Source organism: Anguilla rostrata, chromosome 8, assembly GCF_018555375.3.
Source record: "Anguilla rostrata isolate EN2019 chromosome 8, ASM1855537v3, whole genome shotgun sequence".
NCBI classification, from domain to species: Eukaryota; Metazoa; Chordata; class Actinopteri; order Anguilliformes; family Anguillidae; genus Anguilla; species Anguilla rostrata.
In genome coordinates, this window is record NC_057940.1 from 5,872,252 (window position 1) to 5,892,426 (window position 20,175).

The 20,175-nt window shown below is 45.4% G+C and overlaps 2 protein-coding genes across 6 annotated transcripts; one reads left to right on the top strand and one right to left on the bottom strand.

The window, feature by feature from the left end:
• Nucleotides 1-366: 366 nt before the first annotated feature.
• On the bottom strand, nt 367-13,951 carry blvra (biliverdin reductase A). 2 transcript variants are annotated; one of them, XR_010331714.1, is made up of 8 exons: nt 13,687-13,951; nt 10,988-11,113; nt 9,610-9,729; nt 6,374-6,471; nt 5,865-5,972; nt 4,265-4,433; nt 3,322-3,708; nt 367-3,118 (listed from the first exon to the last, which is right to left on the bottom strand). XR_010331714.1 is itself a non-coding variant. In XM_064346101.1 (7 exons), exons 2-7 carry the CDS (start codon nt 11,104-11,106, stop codon nt 3,444-3,446), a joined length of 879 nt encoding a protein of 292 aa, XP_064202171.1. In that variant the 5' UTR covers nt 11,107-11,111; nt 13,686-13,951; the 3' UTR covers nt 367-3,443. The 2 variants fall into 2 exon arrangements, 1 of the variants encoding a protein (XP_064202171.1); XM_064346101.1 differs by having other exon boundaries at nt 367-3,708; nt 10,988-11,111; nt 13,686-13,951.
• Nucleotides 13,952-15,346: 1,395 nt separating this feature from the next.
• On the top strand, nt 15,347-20,072 carry LOC135260673 (cytochrome c oxidase assembly factor 1 homolog). Of its 4 annotated transcripts, none has more exons than XM_064346105.1 (5): nt 15,347-15,482; nt 17,298-17,433; nt 18,197-18,348; nt 18,864-18,940; nt 19,769-20,072. In XM_064346105.1, the coding sequence occupies exons 1-5, from the start codon at nt 15,480-15,482 to the stop codon at nt 19,893-19,895; spliced, it is 495 nt and encodes a 164-aa protein (XP_064202175.1). In that variant the 5' UTR covers nt 15,347-15,479; the 3' UTR covers nt 19,896-20,072. The 4 variants fall into 4 exon arrangements, with proteins under 4 accessions (XP_064202175.1, XP_064202176.1, XP_064202179.1 ...); XM_064346106.1 differs by having other exon boundaries at nt 15,352-15,482; nt 17,331-17,433; XM_064346109.1 differs by lacking the exon at nt 15,347-15,482 and adding an exon at nt 15,534-15,737 and having other exon boundaries at nt 17,331-17,433.
• The last annotated feature ends 103 nt before the right edge of the window (nt 20,073-20,175 follow it).

The window sequence follows — 20,175 nt, forward strand, 5'->3', positions numbered from 1 at the left end:
CCCGGAAAAAAAAAAAAAAAAAAGTTTTATTTGTTCAGATGAGCCTGTGATTGACAGCATCTGGTAGCCCCGCCCATATTTTGTGCTTTGTGAAGCCCATCCTTCCTCCTCACTAATACAGCAGTGCTGTTCGTTCGTCATTCAGAGTAGTCTGAATCGTATCTGAATCAGCCATTGGCGCGTGGACATAAAGCTCGCCAAATAAATATTTTTTAAACAAAGTAAGAACACATCTGCCATGGAAGAGAAAATAATAAAGGGAAGCTAATCCATTTAGCGGAGCGGCACGAACAGACAGCCGCCTATGCGGCCAGCGGTAATTAAGCCTGAAGTCTACCGCGCAACAAAAAAACAACAAGTCAGAGATCACCTGAATAGACGCTGTTTATTTACCGTGGAGAACAATCTTTCAAGCGTAACGAAATGTTAACAGAAAATGAGTCGCACTCAAATGATATGAACTATGAAGATGCTATTACACACACGCACGCACACAGGAACGCACACACACACACACACCCTTATGTCCAATTCTTGGATTATTGTTTTCTTCAAAAACATGTGCTTATCTTTAATTGATGTGGGCTACATTTCAGTTGAGCAGCCTTGGAAACAACATACTCTTTCACCGCAAGGTGCATAATAATTTAGGACTGTAATTTATTAAAGCACACATTCGACACACGGGGGACACACTAGACGACTGAATATTTTCATTATCCATGTAAACGATTTTTAATTTAAAAGGTGTCAGATATCAGACTATAGTCCTGGGACAACATCAACCAACTATGAATTCCAAATTTCAGGTGGGGTGGGGGGGTGGGGGGGGGGCTGGGGTGACAGAAGGCATCACACTAAAACAGCCTTAAAAAATTTAATCGCAATTTTCACTACTGCTGCAAGTCTTGAAACTCAAGGTACAACTGAAAGTAGCTAAAGAGGACATTCATTTCAATTCTTGAAACATCATAATTCAGCGCAGTACTGAACTGCTACAACGGCCACATACGTCGATGCAGGAGGGAGCAGGTGCAGTATTTTAAGCAGCAGACTGTCTCCACGCTTGAACAGGGCCCTGTTTCAAGAAGCAGCATTACAGAGTCGGCTGGATAACTGCACTGAGTAAGACCCGAAACCTTTCCAAATCCGGAACATTGACTGAAGTGAAAAAAAAAGAAGCTGTTCTGGGTTTTACTCAGTGCAGTTATCCAGCTAACTCAGTAATCCAGGACCCTTCATGAACCAGGATTACCGAGTTAGCTGGATAACTGCACTGAGTAAAACCCAGAACCCTTGCAAATCTGTAACATGGACTGAAGTAGAAAAAGAGCTGTTATCGTTTTAACAGGCACAGTTGTCCAGCCAGCTCAGTATTCCTACTTCGTGAAATACTTCCCAAATTCTTTTGTACCCCTCTTACGACAGAAACAGGGAAGGCAACATGGTACAATCACAGGACATCACAAGGGGGTTGCACACACACCCTCTACATCTCATTCAACCCCCAGTAAACGGGGAATGGAAAAATAATTTTGCAGCATTTACCAAGTAGGCACAAACAAGGCGGGTAAAGAACTGCATGACAACATGACCATCAATGGCTTTATACAAAATGAAGCCTGATTGGTTGACCTACAGATCATGAAAGGCAAGGTCACATGGTTTGGACTCTTGACCACCCGCTAGCAAGCACAGAATGGAACTTGATTGAGGCAGTTGCGCACTTAATTGAAAGACAATGGCACAGAATATTTTGCATTTATGATTTTTACTCGTATAATGAGTTCATTAGGCCAATAAATAGAATTAAAAAAATAAAGCAATATTAGCTGAGAGAAAAAAAATAATGGTGCTTTAACAAAGAGCACCTCATTATTGAAGGTTAAGGACACTAAGGAAACATGAAATTATGGGGGGGAAAAAGTGCAATATAGTGGTAAGCAAAGGTTTGGGCACCCCTGATCAAACTACATGTGTGCTTGACTCTCAAAGTGAAAAGAAGTTAACACAGCCTCTTTCAGTGAACAAAACTACATTACATTACATTACAGGCATTTAGCAGACGCTCTTATCCAGAGCGACGTACAACAAGTGCATCAGTTCAAGGTGCAGAGGTGCAAAAGAAACACACTAGAGTGAAGTAAAGATCGTAGTGCCAGAAGTGACCACATAGGTCAGGACTCCAACCCTGTAGAGTAACCTGTTCAGCAAACAACAATCCTGCCAAGTACAAACTAGCGTAATCGTATTAGCCCAACTAGGTACATTGAGCTAAACTATAGGCTAGAGAGGGGTGGGGAGAGGTGCAGCCTGAAGAGATGAGTCTGTGTTTGAAGGTAGTCAGATTCTCGGCTGTTCTGACTGCCACGGGGAGGTCATTCCACCAGCGAGGGGCCAGGACAGACAGCAGACGGGAGCGGGAAGTGCAGACGCGAAGAGGGGGAGGTGCCAAGCGTCCAGAGGTGGCAGAACGGAGAGGTCTGGCTGGTGTGTAGGGTCTGATGATCCTCTGGATGTATCCTGTTGCTGACCCCTTAGCTGCCTAGTATGCAAGCACCAAGGTCTTAAATTTGATGCGAGCCATAACAGGCAGCCAGTGGAGGTCAGTGAGCAGGGGGGTGACATGGGAATGTCTGGGGAGGTTGTAGACCAGACGCGCTGCAGCATTCTGGATGAGCTGCAGGGGTCTGATGGCGGATGCTGGCAGACCAGCCAGCAGCGAGTTGCAGTAGTCCAGGCGGGACAGGACCATCGCTTGAACCAGGACACACATAACTACAGAATATGCACGTTACTGTACATAAAAATTACGGAAATAGTGTGTCATCTTTAAAATTTTGTTCCCTGCAGACGTTAATTTCTTTTCACTTAAAAAATTAACAGAACGCACAAGTTTGACCAGGGGTGGCCAGACTTCTGCCTACCCATTCCCACTCCAAATCCAGCAGCTCTTCGAAAACACTGGCACGTTAGCACGTTAGCACATTATGGCACGAGACAAGGGCCGTGCCCGAATCAGCACACGCGCCAACTATTGAGCATACAAGCTGCATACAACTTGTGCACAACTTGTATACTCAATAGTAGGCCACTTGTACACTCAATAGTAGACCACCTGTACACTCAATATTACATTACAGGCATTTAGCAGACGCTCTTATCCAGAGCAAATTGTAGGCAAATTGTATACTCCATAGTAGACAACTTGTATACTCCATAGTAGACCACTTGTACACTCAATATTACATTACAGGCATTTAGCAGACGCTCTTATCCAGAGCAAATTGTAGGCAAATTGTATACTCCATAGTAGACAACTTGTATACTCCATAGTAGACAACTTGTATACTCCATAGTAGGCGACTTGTATACTCAATAGTAGGCAAGAGTGCTGTTTCGGACACGGCCAAGGCCAGGGGATGCTGAAACAGAGCGCAGCTCTACGCGGACGCCTCGGCCAGCTCCTGGACGCGCTGGGCGAGCTCCAGGCAGTGCAGGACGCGCCGGCGCTCGGCCTGCAGCTGCGCGGCGGGGACCTGCCCCAGCAGCTTCTGGGCGAAGAGGCCGAGGTCCTGCATGAAGAGGCCCACGGGCTCCCGGGGCGCGGCCGGCAGCGCGTCCACCACCGCGCCCGAGTCCAGGCGGAAGCTGATGCTTTTGGCCCGACGCAAGCCGGGACCGCGCTCCTCCAACCAGGTGAGGGGCCTGAGGACGGGAACCGCAATCAGAACCGAGTAAGAACCGTGTCAGAACCGCGTCAGAACTGTGTCAGAACCGCAATCAGAACCGCATCAGAACCGAGTAAGAACCGCAATCAGAACCAAGTCAGAACTGTGTTAGAACAGAATCAGAACCAAGTAAGAACCGTGTCAGAACTGTGTCAGAACAGAATCAGAACCAAGTCAGAACCAGCCATTCCCCACTGGGGTACTTAGGATACACAAACATACATACACATACGCATACGCACACGCGCGTGTGCACACACGATTTTTCAATGAATCTGGTCCTACAGCGTAAATCTGATGTGTTTCCATCTCCCTGGTTACCAGCGTAATCTAGATTTGAAGCATCTCCATACACCCTTGGGCCTGATGCTATTATGTCCTGAATGAGCAGCAGTAAGGCTCTAACCCTCTAACTCTAACCCTACTGCACACAGGAAATCTGAGCGATGCAGTGGTTAGGCAGGATTCTCCTGAACACCACGGGCCCGTTTCCTGTGCGTAATATCCCAGAATGCAGCGGGGCGGGCGGGTACCTCTGATCGCAGGTGAGCAGCTGCACGGTCAGCTTGCTGTACGCGTTCTCCCTGTCCTCCGTCAGGCTGGCCCCCGTTACCGCCAGCTCCCCGAACAGGTCCACCAGCCAGGTGAGCCGCGACAGGCCGCTGAAGGAGGGGAACCCAAAGCCCTCCGGCGCGGGTCCACCTGGGGCGGGGCGGGGCGGGGCGGGGCGGGCAGAAACACAGATTTCCCCAGTATGTCAGATGCTAGCAGGTGAACGGGAAGACTGGAAAATTTCTTGTCAAGCAGTCTGTCACGCCAACTCATCTCAGTCAACGTAGGTAAACAATGTGACTTCTGCGGCACGTTTCCAGGAGAAATACATTTGCACACGTGCACTTTGGCGCCCTCTACTGGGAGCTTTGAATTGAAAAAAAAAAAAACAACCGACACGGCTTCGCTGGCTATAAGCATCTTCAAACGGCAGAATCGGCCTGTCGGGTGACCCGACAGCCCACGAGTGGCTAAAGTAAATAAAGCGCTGAAGTACAATGAGAGAACGGAATCAAATCATTAAAAAGGAAGTACGAGAGTGCTCCACTGCCTAGCGCCTGTGTACTGCCTAATCTCTTGACTTGATTATTAGCACTCGACTTGCTAATGAATTCCCGTCTCCTCAGAATGTCCTCGCTGCGATGCTCATTAGCACGTTTGAGCCACCGACGCCGTGCTTGACCCAGCCGTGTTAATGAGCCTCATCGGATGCCTGCACACTACTGGAGTGTGCATACAGTGTTCTAAAAGAACGCCGCACTTTACTTTATTGCATTATACATTTGCTACGGTGTATGAAAAAAATAACTTATTTCCATAAATCTAAATCCACTTTAACACTCTTATCCCCAAAGCTTCCGTTGTTGTTTTTGTCTGATTAGGCAAAAGTGCTAGTTTGTACTTGGTAGGATTCTTGTTTGCTGAACAGCTTACTCTACAGGGTTGGAGTCCTGATCGATGTGGTCACTTCTGGCACTACGATCCTTACTTCACTCTAGTGTTTCTTTTGCACCTCTACATCGTGAACCAATGCACTTGTTGTACGTCGCTCTGGATAAGAGCGTCTGCTAAATGCCTGTAATGTAATGTAATGTATACACGGAGACATAACAAATGTCCTGTCCATAACCCCTGGGTATGATACCACATAGCTGGAATGGAGGGTCATCTCCATAACGCCTGGGTATGATACCATATAGCTGAAATGGAGGGTCATCTCCATAACCCCTGGGTATGATACCACATAGCTGGAATGAAGGGTCATCTCCATAACCCCTGGGTATGAGACCATATAGCTGAAATGGAGGGTCATCTCCATAACCCCTGGGGATGAGATCATATAGCTAAAATGAAGGGTCATCTCCATAAGCCCTGGGTATGAGATCATATAGCTGAAATGAAGGGTCATCTCCATAACCCCTGGGTATGAGATCATACAGCTGAAATGGAGGGTCATCTCCATAACCCCTGGGTATGAGATCATATAGCTGAAATGAAGGGTCATCTCCATAACCCCTGGGTATGAGATCATACAGCTGAAATGGAGGGTCATCTCCATAACCCCTGGGTGTGAGACCGTACCTGTGAAGTGTAGGGTGCCCTCCTGAAGGCTCTTGCCCGCCAAGTCCTTCTTCAGCTGCTTGTAGTCAGCCGTCAGCAGCTCGATGTGCTCCTCGTGAAGCACCTTCCCTGTGGGGAAACACAGGGGACACGGAGGCCTCAGCCAGAGCACGCCACAGCGCCACCCGTGGCCAAGGCCCCTTACTGCAACCCATGGCACTCCAGAGAGGAAGAGTCGGAATTTACGGCAGGCATGGCGAGTCGCTGCCAGAGCTGAAGAGCAGGACACACCCTCTTTATGAATGAGATTATGAGGGGAGATCACATGACCTGTGAGAACCCACCAGACCAAACCCCCACCTCCCCACTCCATTACAACATTACATCACCATCACTTAGGAGATCCTCTTATCCAGAGTCACTTACAGAAACAGAGAACATCAGTGCTTAGTCTCAGGAGTACCAATCTGCCATCACCCCAACACATCCCTCCACCCCCACCCACCACCCCCGCTAAAATTCCAGCATACCTTTCTTTTCAGCCAGTTCCCACAACTCCTTGGCAACGGTGTGGCTCAGCGCCATTGGATACTCCACGCACACGTGCTTCCCCGCCTCCAGGAACTTCCTGCGTTCAACAATTATGAAATAACGTCAAACTGAACCCAACCCAACCCAACCCTATAAAAAATATATGCATTTTAGAACAATTAGGGCGCCCCCTGGTGGTCACGAGGCCCTAAGCAGCTGCTTATATCGCATATTGGGTCGAGCGGGGCTCTTCAGGAAGTGCGGTTGGTTGCCCCGAGGAATCCAGTTCCGCCGTTTCCTGGCGAACGCGGCCGCGTTTACGGACGGGGTTGGCGAACGCAACGCATTCCGCCCGAAGCGCCCCGGGAGGGCGAGCAGACCGACCGAGCTGAGACACGCCGAGGTGCTAAAATCCCCCCCCAGCTCCCGCCAGAGGAATTACTGGCGCTGAGAAAAACACAACGAGGCCTAATGAAGGGCTGCCGGGCTCCTGCAGCGGCCGCTCAGACACTGTAATTGGGTGTCGGAGCGCCGCCGGTGCTCTTTCCCAGTGCGGGAGTAAAGTCCGGCCCGCGGAGAGCTGCAGAGGACTCGCCATCTCTCGCTGGCGGCGTTTTAATAAAAAATAAAAACAAAAATAAAATAAATGAAAAAAAAAAACCACCGCCAAACAGCTCAGGAGTACGCGGCCCGGGAAAGGACGGTCGTTGGCATTCGGCGCGGATAATTAGCCCAAAAGCAGGTGCCTGACAGGGGAGGGGTGGGAGAGGTGGGGGGGGGGGGGAGAATAACAAGCAGGGAACCGTCCAGACCCGCGGCGCAACTCGCTTCCGCAGACACATTTTAGCCGGCACCACCTTAGCGTCCTACTACAAACGTCCATGAGTGAGTGAGTGAGTGAGTCAGTGACCACAATTTGGCACGCACAGCCCGTGGCGGCAGTCCTGCCTGCGTGCCGTGGGGAGAAAGAGAGCGGCTAACAGGCCCAGCAGAATAAGTAGACGTGTTTGGGCGTCGATCGACAGCCGTCAATGACGGCACCTGCCAACCCCTGCTGTCCGTACCACCCCACAGAACTACAGGTCTGTGCTGCTGCTGTCCCTGCCAGCCCACAGAACTACAGGTCTGTGCTGCTGCTGTCCCTGCCAGCCCACAGAACTACAGGTCTGTGCTGCTGCTGTCCCTGCCACCCCACAGAACTACAGGTCTGTGCTGCTGCTGTCCCTGCCAGCCCACAGAACTACAGGTCTGTGCTGCTGCTGTCCCTGCCACCCCACAGAACTATAGGTTTGTGCTGCTGCTGTCCCAGCCACCCCACAGAACTACAGGTCTGTGCTGCTGCTGTCCCTGCCACCCCACAGAACTATAGGTTTGTGCTGCTGCTGTCCCAGCCACCCCACAGAACTACAGGTCTGTGCTGCTGCTGTCCCTGCCACCCCACAGAACTACAGGTCTGTGCTGCTGCTGTCCCTGCCACCCCACAGAACTACAGGTCTGTGCTGCTGCTGTCCCTGCCAGCCCACAGAACTACAGGTTTGTGCTGCTGCTGTCCGTACCAGCCCACAGAACTACAGGTCTGTGCTGCTGCTGTCCCTGCCAGCCCACAGAACTACAGGTCTGTGCCGCTGCTGTCCCTGCCACCCCACAGAACTATAGGTTTGTGCTGCTGCTGTCCCTGCCAGCCCACAGAACTACAGGTCTGTGCTGCTGCTGTCTGTACCACCCCACAGAACTACAGGTCTGTGCTGCTGCTGTCTGTACCACCCCACAGAACTACAGGTCTGTGCTGCTGCCAGATAACTGGCCAGGAACCGTTATGTACAGTAGCCTGTGCGTTTCAATCAGAGCTCATTAAACTTAACTTAAACAACTTCCATTATTTTACCCAAAGCGAATGCTGATTACCTAACGATCTGACTTGAGCTAATTATATAATTAAGAGCAGATGTTCATATCAATAATGGGCCTTCTTTGCCCACCCCTACCCTGATGCCAGTGACTGAGTAAAAAATCATGAACAAGCGTGTGCCAATACTGACACCTGGAGGCCATTAAGTGGAACACCACTTCCCTTCCTGTGTTAATGCTGCAAGCTAAAGCCGACTCCCGAGATTCCCCTGATCCTGGTGAACTCCTGGCCGTATGAATGGCAGGATAAATGCCCCAAGTTCAGGGTTAAAGCCAGAAAGGGCCGGTACAAGTTGCTTCTGCCCCGGGCTGTTCCACTTCGTCTGCTTTTCCGAAAAAGGCACTAGAAAAATGGCGCGATTTCCTTTTTTTTTTCCCCCAGCTCAGTCCAAATCATTTTTCATTCTTTGCTGGCTTCAAAATAACCTCCAAAGATCTCAAGATTCCTGCTGCTATTCACAGATGACCTTGGAACCAGCCGCTACAAGTACAGGCATTTCTTCCCTTCTGAAACTATCCGATACTAAGAGCATCATTTGTGGCGATAATGTCTCATTTAATTTGCTATCATGGTGGTGGATTCTGACGAGTTAAACCCTGCTGTTAAACTACACAGATGGCTCAGAAGTCAAGGCCTCTCTGAGGGTATGTAATCCAGGCCATATGCACCAGTGTGTCGAAGGTCGCAGAACTGAGAACTTGTGCTGCGTTTCAGTGATCTTCCCCACCTGCCGGTGTGACAATCAATAGGTTTTTACGTCCTGACTTTGATTGCACAAAGAGAAACAGAGTCCTTACAATACCTTTCGCCATCAGATTCCCCGATTCCTGGATCTGCTCCATCTGTGTCATTTCAGGTCCCATCGTATCGTCTCTACCTAAGCTTTCAACAGCTCTTCTCTAGTACTGCTGCAATTGCCTCTTTCTCCACGTAAAACCTTCTGCTTACCGACATACGATATTTAGCCTCACACAATATTAACCCATCAGTGATTACTAAAGAGAACATCAGGGTGTGCTGTCATATCTACTGAAGCATCTGACCAGTCCCTACCCAAACCCCATGGTGAGTAATGCTACATGCTAATGCCACATGCTAAAACTACATGATAATGCTACATGCTAAAGCTACCAGCTAATGGTACATGTTAAAGCTACCTGCTAATGCTACATGCTAAAGCTAAATGCTAATGCCACATGCTAAAGATACATACCAATGATACCTGCTAATGCTTGGGGACAGGTGTGTGCAACTCTCGGGATGCTAACGGCACCACTGTTAGGAATGGGTGAGCACGGTGGCTGGGACGGGACGGGCGCGCTATACCGAATGAGGTCCTCGTGGCTGGCATTCTCCGTGCACACCACGGCCACCTGAATGTCCTGCCGGTTCAGTGCATCCTCCAGAGAGATCTGCTTCACTGCCTGCTGCTCGTCCAGAGTCCTCCTGTAGGGGGCACACCACCATGTTAATAAACCCTTCAGCACTTCAGAGGTTAAAAAACAAAAAACAAAACATAGGTTGTGAGTGAATTACTGGGAATTGCTTGCATAACTATCCCGCTGCAAACACACCTTTAAGACCTTTCGTAGCATTTAATACTGCAAATAAACTTGTGACTGTTAGTCAAATCAACAACAGGGTCATGGACCATGACCTGATAGATAGTGACAGTCCATCACACCCTGATAAAAAGCATGCCTCCGAGGACGAGCAAACACGATTACCGCCAGATCCCCTAACCTTACACGGCCTCATTTTCACATGATCATCAACGTACGGCGGTGGACAATTACTGAAGCAAGTCAGGTTCATCAACGCAGCCCTGTCCCCATACGGAACTCATCCCTAAAACATTTAGGTTGCAAGAGAACTCTCTCCCTGTCTCTCTCTCTCTCACACACACACACACACACACTAAAATGTAATGCCGAGGCATGCACTGCGTGTACTCTGTGTGCAGCTGTGTGACGCGGGAGAGAATCCTGCATGCGCCACTGCATTAGATTGTTAATCACACGTTGCATACAAACTGTGGTTGTTCCAAACGGTTTCTATGGCAATTATAAAATACAGGGTACACACACTAGGAAGCACGAATGGTCGTTTGCTGGTAAAATGGAATTGAGCCAATCAAAATGGACGGAGGATCAAGGGAGACCAAATCTCTATGGAGACCGTTGCACTTTAACACGGAGATGAAAACAGACAGATGTGGGGTTGACGGTCAAACTCCAGACTTAGCACTGAGACTTGCTGCAACTCCACGTGACCCACTATGTCACTCCAGGTCATACGCTGAGAAGTAAATAAGTCTCAGTTCTCCACACAATGCATTTTACAGTGCAGCGGCTCCGACAGACCTAATCATTAAGCTGTTTAAATAAAAGCTATCGCACGGTACAAATGCCTAGAAAGAAAACTAATTCCATTGGCTATCGCGCATATGCTCCATATTATTTAGCGTGCACACGCATTGCATCATGGTTCATAAACTGCTTATGTAATAACTTCTATGATTGTTTTGCAAGCTAGAAAATACCACTGAACCTTTGCAGTACACTTGTAGGTAAGTTAGGCTGATATTTCACCCATGATCCCTGGAAATGGCTGGATACTTACTAAAGCTACCTGTCCATTTTACTGTTCTTGAAGTGCGGCCATTCTCCATCAACCCGCCACCCCCCACCCCCCTTTCACCCACCTGGACACAAAGCCCTTCAGGACCAGTTTCTCAGCAGGGCTGGAGGGCAGGGGGGCCAGGAGGTCCCTCATTCGCGCCTGTCCTGCCCTCCCAATGCCCACCACCACCGCGCCAAGCATGCTTTCCCTGTGGGGGGAAAAAAGGCAAATTCAGGACAGCCCATAAAGATTCAAAACCACTTGAGCGGTTTAACATGTCCACGGTTTTGTCTTTCAAATGGAACCGACTGAACCTGAATAGTAGATAATTTAGACGTTTTGCATTGGACTGGAAAACTAACCACCCTGAATTTTGTTTGGCATGTTTTTTTTGTTTGCTTTTGTTTCATGCGGCATGGAGAGAATATGCATGCTTTTAAAGTACAATGCTAAGTAACACTCAAGCCATGTCATATCCTTTTCTGAAAGCTATGAGTGTACAGAGCACAGAGATCTTTCTGTTTCTCCACCTTGAATACTGCTACACCCATCCTGCAGCCAGTTAAGCTTAAGCTAATCATTTCAGAAAGCCAACTTCTGCTTACTCAAGGTCAAAATGTTGTTTTTCTAGTATCTGTCCCTTACTTGGCCTCCACAGCATACACACTACCCTGATGACACAGGTGGGCCTAAACCCCTGACAAATCACCACATGGTCCATAAAGTCACTTGGATAATTTAACATGATTATTTCCCCTTTCATCTCATAGGGCTTTATTTTCCTGATACGCACACTTGGCCCATTCCATCCAGACAGACCACCACAATCTCAAATGAAGCCTAAATTAAACGCGCAGTATGAACAATGTTCAGTATGTTCAGCTATGATGTTGTATGTGCGATTACGTGTTTATTAAGTTGCGTACGTAGGGAGGAGGGGTTTACGTTATCAAGTGGAAAAAGCAGCATATAGGACAGCTACAGGACGGCACTGTATCACACTGTTCAAGACCATACTCGCCCCTAAATAATGCACCCCATTACGCGGAATTGATCTATGTGTCGGTGAATGATATGCCACTCCCTTTATTTATCTTTTTACGGCGTAGTGGTGTTGACGTGTGGTATCGGGTGTTGTCAACGGTGATGTTCAGGCGGAGCACTGAGATTCAAAATGCGACACACACGCGGTCGACTGGAAACGGGGGTGTAACGAAGACACCATAGTAGAACCAAATCTATTTCCCGGTATATGTACCATAGCTTTGACAGCATCTTAAATTCATCGTTGAATGACATTTCAAATTGGTCCTATTTTAAAAGACTACCTCGATACTGGCTGCAGTCCATGAAATTCAAACTGACGAATCTGCTCCACTTGATATTCAAAAATTAGCCTGTGGCTAGCTAGCCAATAATAGTGTGACATGCACTAGAAATAATGTAATTCAGGATAACTAGTGTTGGGCCTAAATCATAGACTGTATAAAAAATAATGCTAATGCGTAAATTCTCTCACTTCACTTCGTTTTAAAAAGTACCGTCTCGCTTCTCGCGTTTTCAAAATGGGACTGCGCAACGCTGTTGCTACAGTAGGCTAGGCTACCGTGTCCTCGCGTGACCCTCTTTCGCTTTCGGTGAATTGCTCTTTCTGGAGCGCATACCTTGTTACAACGATATTGCGGTTTAGAGAAATACAGCCAGTTCAATGTTATAAGAAGAGTCATTAGCCCACAGAAATTAAGTTGTATGAATATAAACAGCAGTGAAGGTAGTAACAACAGAAATCGTACAAGTTTACTTAAACATTTTTTTAATACATTGTCAGGGGAATACATGTAGCCTACATTTTGGGGGAGAACGTTGTTGTGCTTTAAGGCACGTTTTGCTTTGTTCGTTTATGAACGATACTTTCCAATAATATTAATAGGTTTGCAAGAGAAATTAACTATCAAATTTTGTACGTTCAAAAATCAGTATGCCTTTATAAAGATCTCACTGCACACTGTCTATTTTTTACAGTCTCTGGTCTGAACACGATATTGTCACGCAAAAACATTTTTCTATATGTGCAATTATAAAACCAAAGCATTAGTTTCCTTTTCTGAAAATACACACAGATCATCCACATCGTTCACAATTCTTCACAAAACATGTTTCTCTGGATAAATTAAACGAATGGCCGAATTAAAAAAAACTTTTTTTCACTTCCCATTGCATAGCCTATTCATATTTACAATTACAAAATGTTTTAGAAGAAGGAAGTAAATTCTCTTTGCAACTTCCCGGTTAAAAAAGGCATTGTTAAATTTCTTATCAGTAATGTAGACACCGTTCATTAGACTAATCGGTTGATTTAATAATAGGCTACTGGAGACTAGCTAGGACTGGACAGTACTTGGACCCTAAATAGCTGCGAACATGGCAAGGGAAAACATCCCATCGCAGCTAACTCTACAATTTAAACTTCTCTGAGAAACGAAACAGACTACCTAGGCTATTTCTAAATCAATTAAATATACACATTGTCAATACGGTTTCTGTGATATACGCAGTAAATTGAATCCCAACATAGCCATTATGTAAAACAGCTAATACGGTGGTGGATTTGCTGGAAATAATTTAATTCCTGCTAACTAGTGTTAGGCCTAAATCAAATCGTCCACTTCGCTTTTCCGAAAACGCTCTCGCATCACCTCGTATTAAAAAGTATCGTCTTATCAGGTTTTCAGAGCGGATCGCACCGCACGCTGCTGCTACCACAGCCATGTCCTCACGTACCCTTTCTCTCTGTCGGTGTATCGCTCTTCCAGGAGTGGACAGCTTGCTGCTTGCTGGCTTGTTATAACGACAGGCAAGTCAGAGAAATGATACTAGCCCAGTGCGCTTAATAAATAAATTGTCAACCGGGTGGACACTATGAAGACATTGCTCGAGGGGGGGTGGGAGGAGGATTGACGACAGAAGGAAAAGTTTATGTGCTAGTGATAGCCTAGCATGACGCACCGACCAAGCAAGCTTCAGCCCAATAACGTGTCCGCCATCAAGGCGTGGTAGTTTTCAAATGGCGTCATCAAAGGGGCATAAGGATGAGTAGAGATTTTCAACGGCCCGAAACACTGTCATTGTCATTGTCATTGTCATTGTCTTGTCTTATAATATGAAGAATCAAAGTCAGGTAGCCTAGCCTACTCACCACTATTTCCGTCTAAGGAACTGGGCAAGACCTCATTTGAACTATCCCAACGCATTGCTATTGTACAAACGGTTGCATGACTGCGATCACGCCATTTGCGCTTGAAAATTAAAAAGTTATCCGCACTTAAAAATTCTATGCGCGGTGTACGTTCCTCTTTACGGTAACGCGATTGTAAATGGACTGCATTTATATAGCACTTTTATCCAAAGCGCTTTGCAATTGATGTCTCTCATAAACCAGAGCAGTTGAAGTTCTGCTTCCCAGGTATTCGTGCGAAGGTGTTTGTGTGTTTTTGCAGTAGGAATCTGGAATTATGGGCATTTTAGAGGAATTTGCCATCCCATAATTCTAATTCTATAAAAATAACAGGAATCCGATATGGCATAAAACTCAATGGTTTCAATTGTTCTTCTAAACAGATCATTGAAGTTCTGCAAATTCCAGTATTGTTTGAAGTTAGTTTGTAGGAAGTTTTTGATAAAGGGAATCTGGAATTATGGGCATTTTAGAGGAATTTGCCATCCCATAATTCTAGATTCCTACAGGAAAAATCCATGGAATCCGTTGCGTAAATACCTTGGTAATGTTTCTTCAAGAATGTATTGCAGTTTGCTGAAAACAGTTTGTTTACATTATTTTATGGAATTTTTAATAAGCACCATTTATGGAATTGAATGGCCATTTTGGATGACTTTGCTATCCCATAATTCTAAATTCCTTCAATAAAAAGGCATGGAATCCATAGCGTGAATACCTGGGAAGGTGGTCTTCAAGAATGTATTAGAGCTTGCAGAAAACAGTTTGATTCCATTATTTTATGGAATTTTTAATAAGCACCGTCTATAGAATTTAATGGGCATTTTGGAGGATTTGCCATCCCATAACTCCAAATTGCTTCAGTAAAAATGCATGGATTCCACTGCATGAATATCTCGGAAGTGTTCTTCACGAATATATTCGACTTTGTCGAAAACAGTTTGATTTAATAATTTTTATTGAATTTATAAAAATGATATGTATAGAATTTAATGAAATTTGGAGGTTTGCATCCCATATTTCAGATTCATAGTAAAACACACAAAAACTTTCAAATATGGAAGCAGACTCAAAATCATTATTTCGCAAAATGTTGGATTTGATTATTTATGAATAACACATCGTATGAGTAATGTAGGCCCGACCAATTTGAGAAGCTTGACCGATCTTTTTCAGTGACCGCAGTGTAGCACAGGTACGATTCTTCCTGTAGTACATAAGAATATCGCTACTTACACACGTCAGATCAACATCCCGTACAAGCTCTTTGCAGGTCTGCCACGGATATCCTGCAGTATGAATGAAGAAGTGAAACAGTTCATTTGAAACAACACAGCTAATGGTAATATTTTCGCGCTACATCGCATTGTTACTGTACGTCAGGTAGTGTAAATAAAGTTCATTTGCTTTTGAAACAATATGGCCGCTCACATGGAGTTTCGCGAAGGTCTACATCACTGAAACCTCCATTCGTTTAAATTTCTCTCGCTATAATTTTGACAGTGACTGTTATCTTTCCACAGCTAGGGTTTTCCACGGTCATCTTGCACTTTACGCTTCTTGTTCTTTTTTTTGTTTTGTTGTTGTTGTATATTCGGTAAGTAGACCTATCGCTTGCTACTATTCAGTAGCTAGGTTAGCCTGCAGGAACCAGTGCACGTATAGTCAACAAGACCAAGAACATATATCGCTATAATGCGGTATATCAGTAGCATAACTAAAACGTTAATAAAATTGAAGTCAAGTTAACCGCAGTGCACCTTCTATTATTACTGTAAATAAATAAAAATGCTATTGAACATTAGCTGAAAATGACCACGAGAGTGATGACATCTACCCGGCTGTAGTAAAGACAGTGGCAGACAGTTTGTAACTGATTAGGCTGATGGTGATAACACTTCCTGTGCCAGTTATATAACCATAGACTGATATAACCCACCAGTGAAGCAACTTTCATTACTTGCATGTTTTTCAATTTACTTACATTTTTTACAGGCATGTATATGAATATTAACCGCTGTGAAGATAGTTAGCTACATCAGAAAATCGTAAATACAACACAGCCTAATACAGCCTAGCTAACTCCGTTCTTCATGTAGTACACCAGACGTTACACAGCTATTACAACTACAGTACAGTCTCTGCACACATGGTTATGTTTATGGATGAAGTTGGGAGTTAAAAGACATTACGTCAGTGAACAATGATGCTTTGAAAAGACTGTCTCAGTTTATATTGGACAGAACTGCCTGTCTGCACCTGGGTCCTTATGCAAAGTGAGACAAGGTAGGAGCTTTACAGAGAGATATATTGGTTTCTGGTTAGAAACAATAAGAAAAAGAAAAAAGATGGAAGGTATGAATGAACCCCAATAAAATCTATTGTGTGGTGGGCTATACAGTGGCAGGAAGAGAAATTAGTTTACAACTAGTGATGGTGAGGTGAGGATTTGTGTTCCCTATAATAGATGAAGGATACACATGCTCTGTGAAGTCATAGACTTGCTTGATACAATCACTAGACTACACATCTAAACGCACAAGTCAGTGAGTCACAGATAAAGCATAACTGCAGCCAGTCTGGTGTCCAGGTTGCATGCTAAGTGTGGCTAATGCTGTGGTTTTGTAAGGATGCATGCACGGTAGTTAACCTCTTCAGTATAGTTGTTCTGATGGATACTGTGGCCATTTTAAGTGGTTTAGTTTTCCATAGACATACATAAACTATTCCAGGAAAATTAATAGAAGGACTTGTTGAATGTAGAAAAGTCTGTTTGTCATGATTTCCCTTTTGTGTTTTAAAGCAGTTTGGGCTGTTAAGTGATGCCCTTGTATGCATTTATAGGATGCATTTGTATTTGTGAAAATGATTATTTTATAGGCTATATGGAGTCTTCTCTCTGTTTAATTAATGTAAGCCTCGCTTTTAAAGTCTTTGGTGACAACACATGGAAATTTAATGACTTGATTTTTAAAAGGAGCTGTCATGACGACACAGATAGATGCAAATACTATCCTGGGGAACTTTTCATACCGACCTGTTTGACAAGGGAGCAGTTCACTATGATTCTGTAGACCTCTTTTTTTGTTGTCTACACTGAAACTTAATGAGTGAATTATCTTGGCCTATTGAGAGATGGTCTTTTTTGACGGCCCAGGTTGCCGCGGTGGTTTGTCTTGTCGCTACACAGTCAGCGGTCATGCCGGTGTCCGTGAAGAGCCTGCAGCAGATGGCCATCTTCGTGACCGTGTTCACCGGAGGGGGATGCTCCATGATGTATTACCTTATGCAAAGTAAGCCAATCCGACTCATTCATTAGGCTACGCTACATTTAGCAGACGCACTTATCCAGGGCAACTTACACAACTTTTCCCATAGCATTTGGATTGCCTCCATTTATACAGCTGGATATACCCTGAAGCAATGCAGGTTAAGTACCTTGCTCAAGGGTACAACGGCAGTGTCCCAGCCAGGAATCGAACCTGTGACCTTTAGGTTACAAGACCAGTTCCTTACCCATTATACTACACTGCCGCCCTGCCGTCATTCAGTATCACGTCCTTTGCATTTTAAAATATTATGAATGAAGGATCAGGGTTGTAAATACCATGCTGCTGACAGGTGTGATTAACATGTAGGTAAATCATGACTCAGCAGTAACATGTACAGTATGCACAGTGAGCTGCAAAGTGTATTTTGTTTTCTTGGGGGACTATGTATTAAAAAGTGCTGTAATTTCTACGTGGCAGAATTAAAATGTATAAAAATACCCATAAATAAAAGCTGAGAGTGTGCACATAAGCCACACGTGAATTGTTTGATTACAAATCTAAAACTGTGAAGTACAGAGCCAAATCAAGAAGAAGAGGAAAAAAAAGACTGTCCCAAACATTATGGAGCTGACTGTATGTAGCATTTTTATCACTTCCCCTATTGAAGCACATGTATGTTGGCACATTTAAAGCAGTGCTGTTGAGTTCAGGCTCTCTGGCCCATAGATGTACGTAGAGCAGAGGCCCAGATCTTGCTGAGAGATTGCTTGTTTTTTTCCGGAAGAGAACTTTGCCAGGTCGGAGTATTACCGCCTGGCGCTGGAGTGCCTCAATGATCACCCCGTTGCCATGGATAGCCTGGGAGCCCCGCCCCTAAAGGCCCACAACATCCGTCTGACGGACCGACACAACCGCATCGACCACACCCGTGCTCAGGTTAGTTCTGACACAACCGCATCGACCACACCCATGCCCAGGTCAGTTCTGACACAACCGCATCGACCACACCCATGCCCAGGTCAGTTCTGACACAACCGCATCGACCACACCCATGCTCAGGTTAGTTCTGTCACAACCATGTAGACCACACCCGTGCTCAGGTGAGTTCTGACACAACTGTGTAGACCACACCAACGTTCAGGTCAGTTCTGACACAACAATGTGGACAACACCAGCGTTCATGTCAGTTCTGACACAACCATGTGGACCACACCAACGTTCAGGTCAGTTCTGACACAACAATGTGGACCACACCAACGTTCAGTTCAAACTATGTGGACCACACCAGTATTAGTCAGTTCTGACACAACTCAAGTCTCACAGATTTGATTTTGTCTGGCACAGCCATGCTGTTTTCAAATCGATAAATACATGTTCATTAATGATTTAATCCCTTGTGTGCACCATTAAAGAAATGTTTTTTTGTTATTGTGTGTTTCTCAATATTTCAGATTAAAATCCCAGTGACGGGGTCTAAGACTGGTGGTTATCTCTACACTTCCTCATCCAAAAATAACCCTTTGGACAGGTGAGCTGTCTTTGCTACACAGAGATCTCATATGCACATAGAAGAACGCACACTTGCTAACAGCCGAAACTAAAGTAAAATATATGAAAACATCAGGAAATAAATGGCAGATTGTGAGGATCTTTGGTGCGTTTACCTTCAAATTTGTACATTGCTGACCAAACTTTTCAGAAATATTTTCCAACTAAAGTATAAGAGCACAATAGTTATGACGTCACGCTGATCTGATGTGACCAGGGGCACCACCAAGGCTTTTGGGCCCGCCTGAGGGGACCCCTGCTGCACATTTACAACGATCAGGGCCCTTGGAATCGTCCCAGAAGAAATAAGATTTTAAGTTTAAATGTAAGATTTACTTATTTTTTGGTTTTTGCAGTGTAAATATGAAAATATTCTAGGTACATCTGCATATACAATATCTCACATTTTCACAAATGGCGTATAACTTTTTGTATTGCCGTTTTTTGATTATTCACACATATTGTATGACTTGTATTTAACACTTAGCGAGTGAGAAGCATTCAAACACGTTTATACATTCAGTATGCTTTTGGAGTACACTCATGAAGATGACGTAATTATTAAGTAGTAATTAGACCTTAGTAGTAATTAGACCCCCGCCCTGGGCATGTCGAAGTGTCCTTGAGCAAGACACCTAACCCCTAACCTCTAACTGCTCTGGCGAATGAGAGGCATCAATTGTAAAGCGCTTTGGATAAAAGCGCTATATAAATGCAGTCCATTTACCATTTACCATTCAGTCCTGTGGGTGGTGCTGTGAAGTGGTGCAGCTGGTGTAAAGGCCAGGGTGTTCACTTCCTGTCCCAGGTGGCAGCTCCAGGAAGCGGTGCTCCAGCTGAGGGACGGGCGGCGGATCGACGTCCTGGCGTCCGGCGGGGAGGGCTCGGAGCTCGCAGGGGAGGAGGGAACAGAGCCCGGATTTTTAGCCTTTTAGCCTGTCTCTGCCGGTCTGACCCCGGGTGAGAACATCCAATCCCCCGGTCACACGGAGAAGGGTAACCAGAAGGATTAAAATGTCGAACACGAACATTTAACGAGCTGCCAAAATAGTGCCATGTAAATAAAATGTAAATAAAATTTACGGGTCTGATGTCAGAAAGCAATTTAAAAATGTGTTGTTTGTGTGTGTGTGTGTGTGTGTGAGTGACAGAAGATCTAGAGTGCTTGAAATAAATTAATCAGCAGGTGTGTTTAGCCAAAAAAACCCAAAAAAA

Coding starts and splice junctions, on each gene's coding strand:
- LOC135260673 (XM_064346105.1), top strand. Junction 18,349..18,863: donor TCGACCACACCCGTGCTCAG/GTTAGTTCTGAC, acceptor TCAATATTTCAG/ATTAAAATCCCAGTGACGGG. Junction 18,941..19,768: donor AAAAATAACCCTTTGGACAG/GTGAGCTGTCTT, acceptor TTCCTGTCCCAG/GTGGCAGCTCCAGGAAGCGG.
- blvra (XM_064346101.1), bottom strand. CDS start 11,106: ATGCTTGGCGCGGTGGTGGTGGGCATTGGGAGGGCAGGACAGGCGCGA. Junction 9,730..10,987: donor CTGAAGGGCTTTGTGTCCAG/GTGGGTGAAAGG, acceptor TGCCCCCTACAG/GAGGACTCTGGACGAGCAGC. Junction 5,973..6,373: donor GGAACTGGCTGAAAAGAAAG/GTATGCTGGAAT, acceptor GTTTCCCCACAG/GGAAGGTGCTTCACGAGGAG.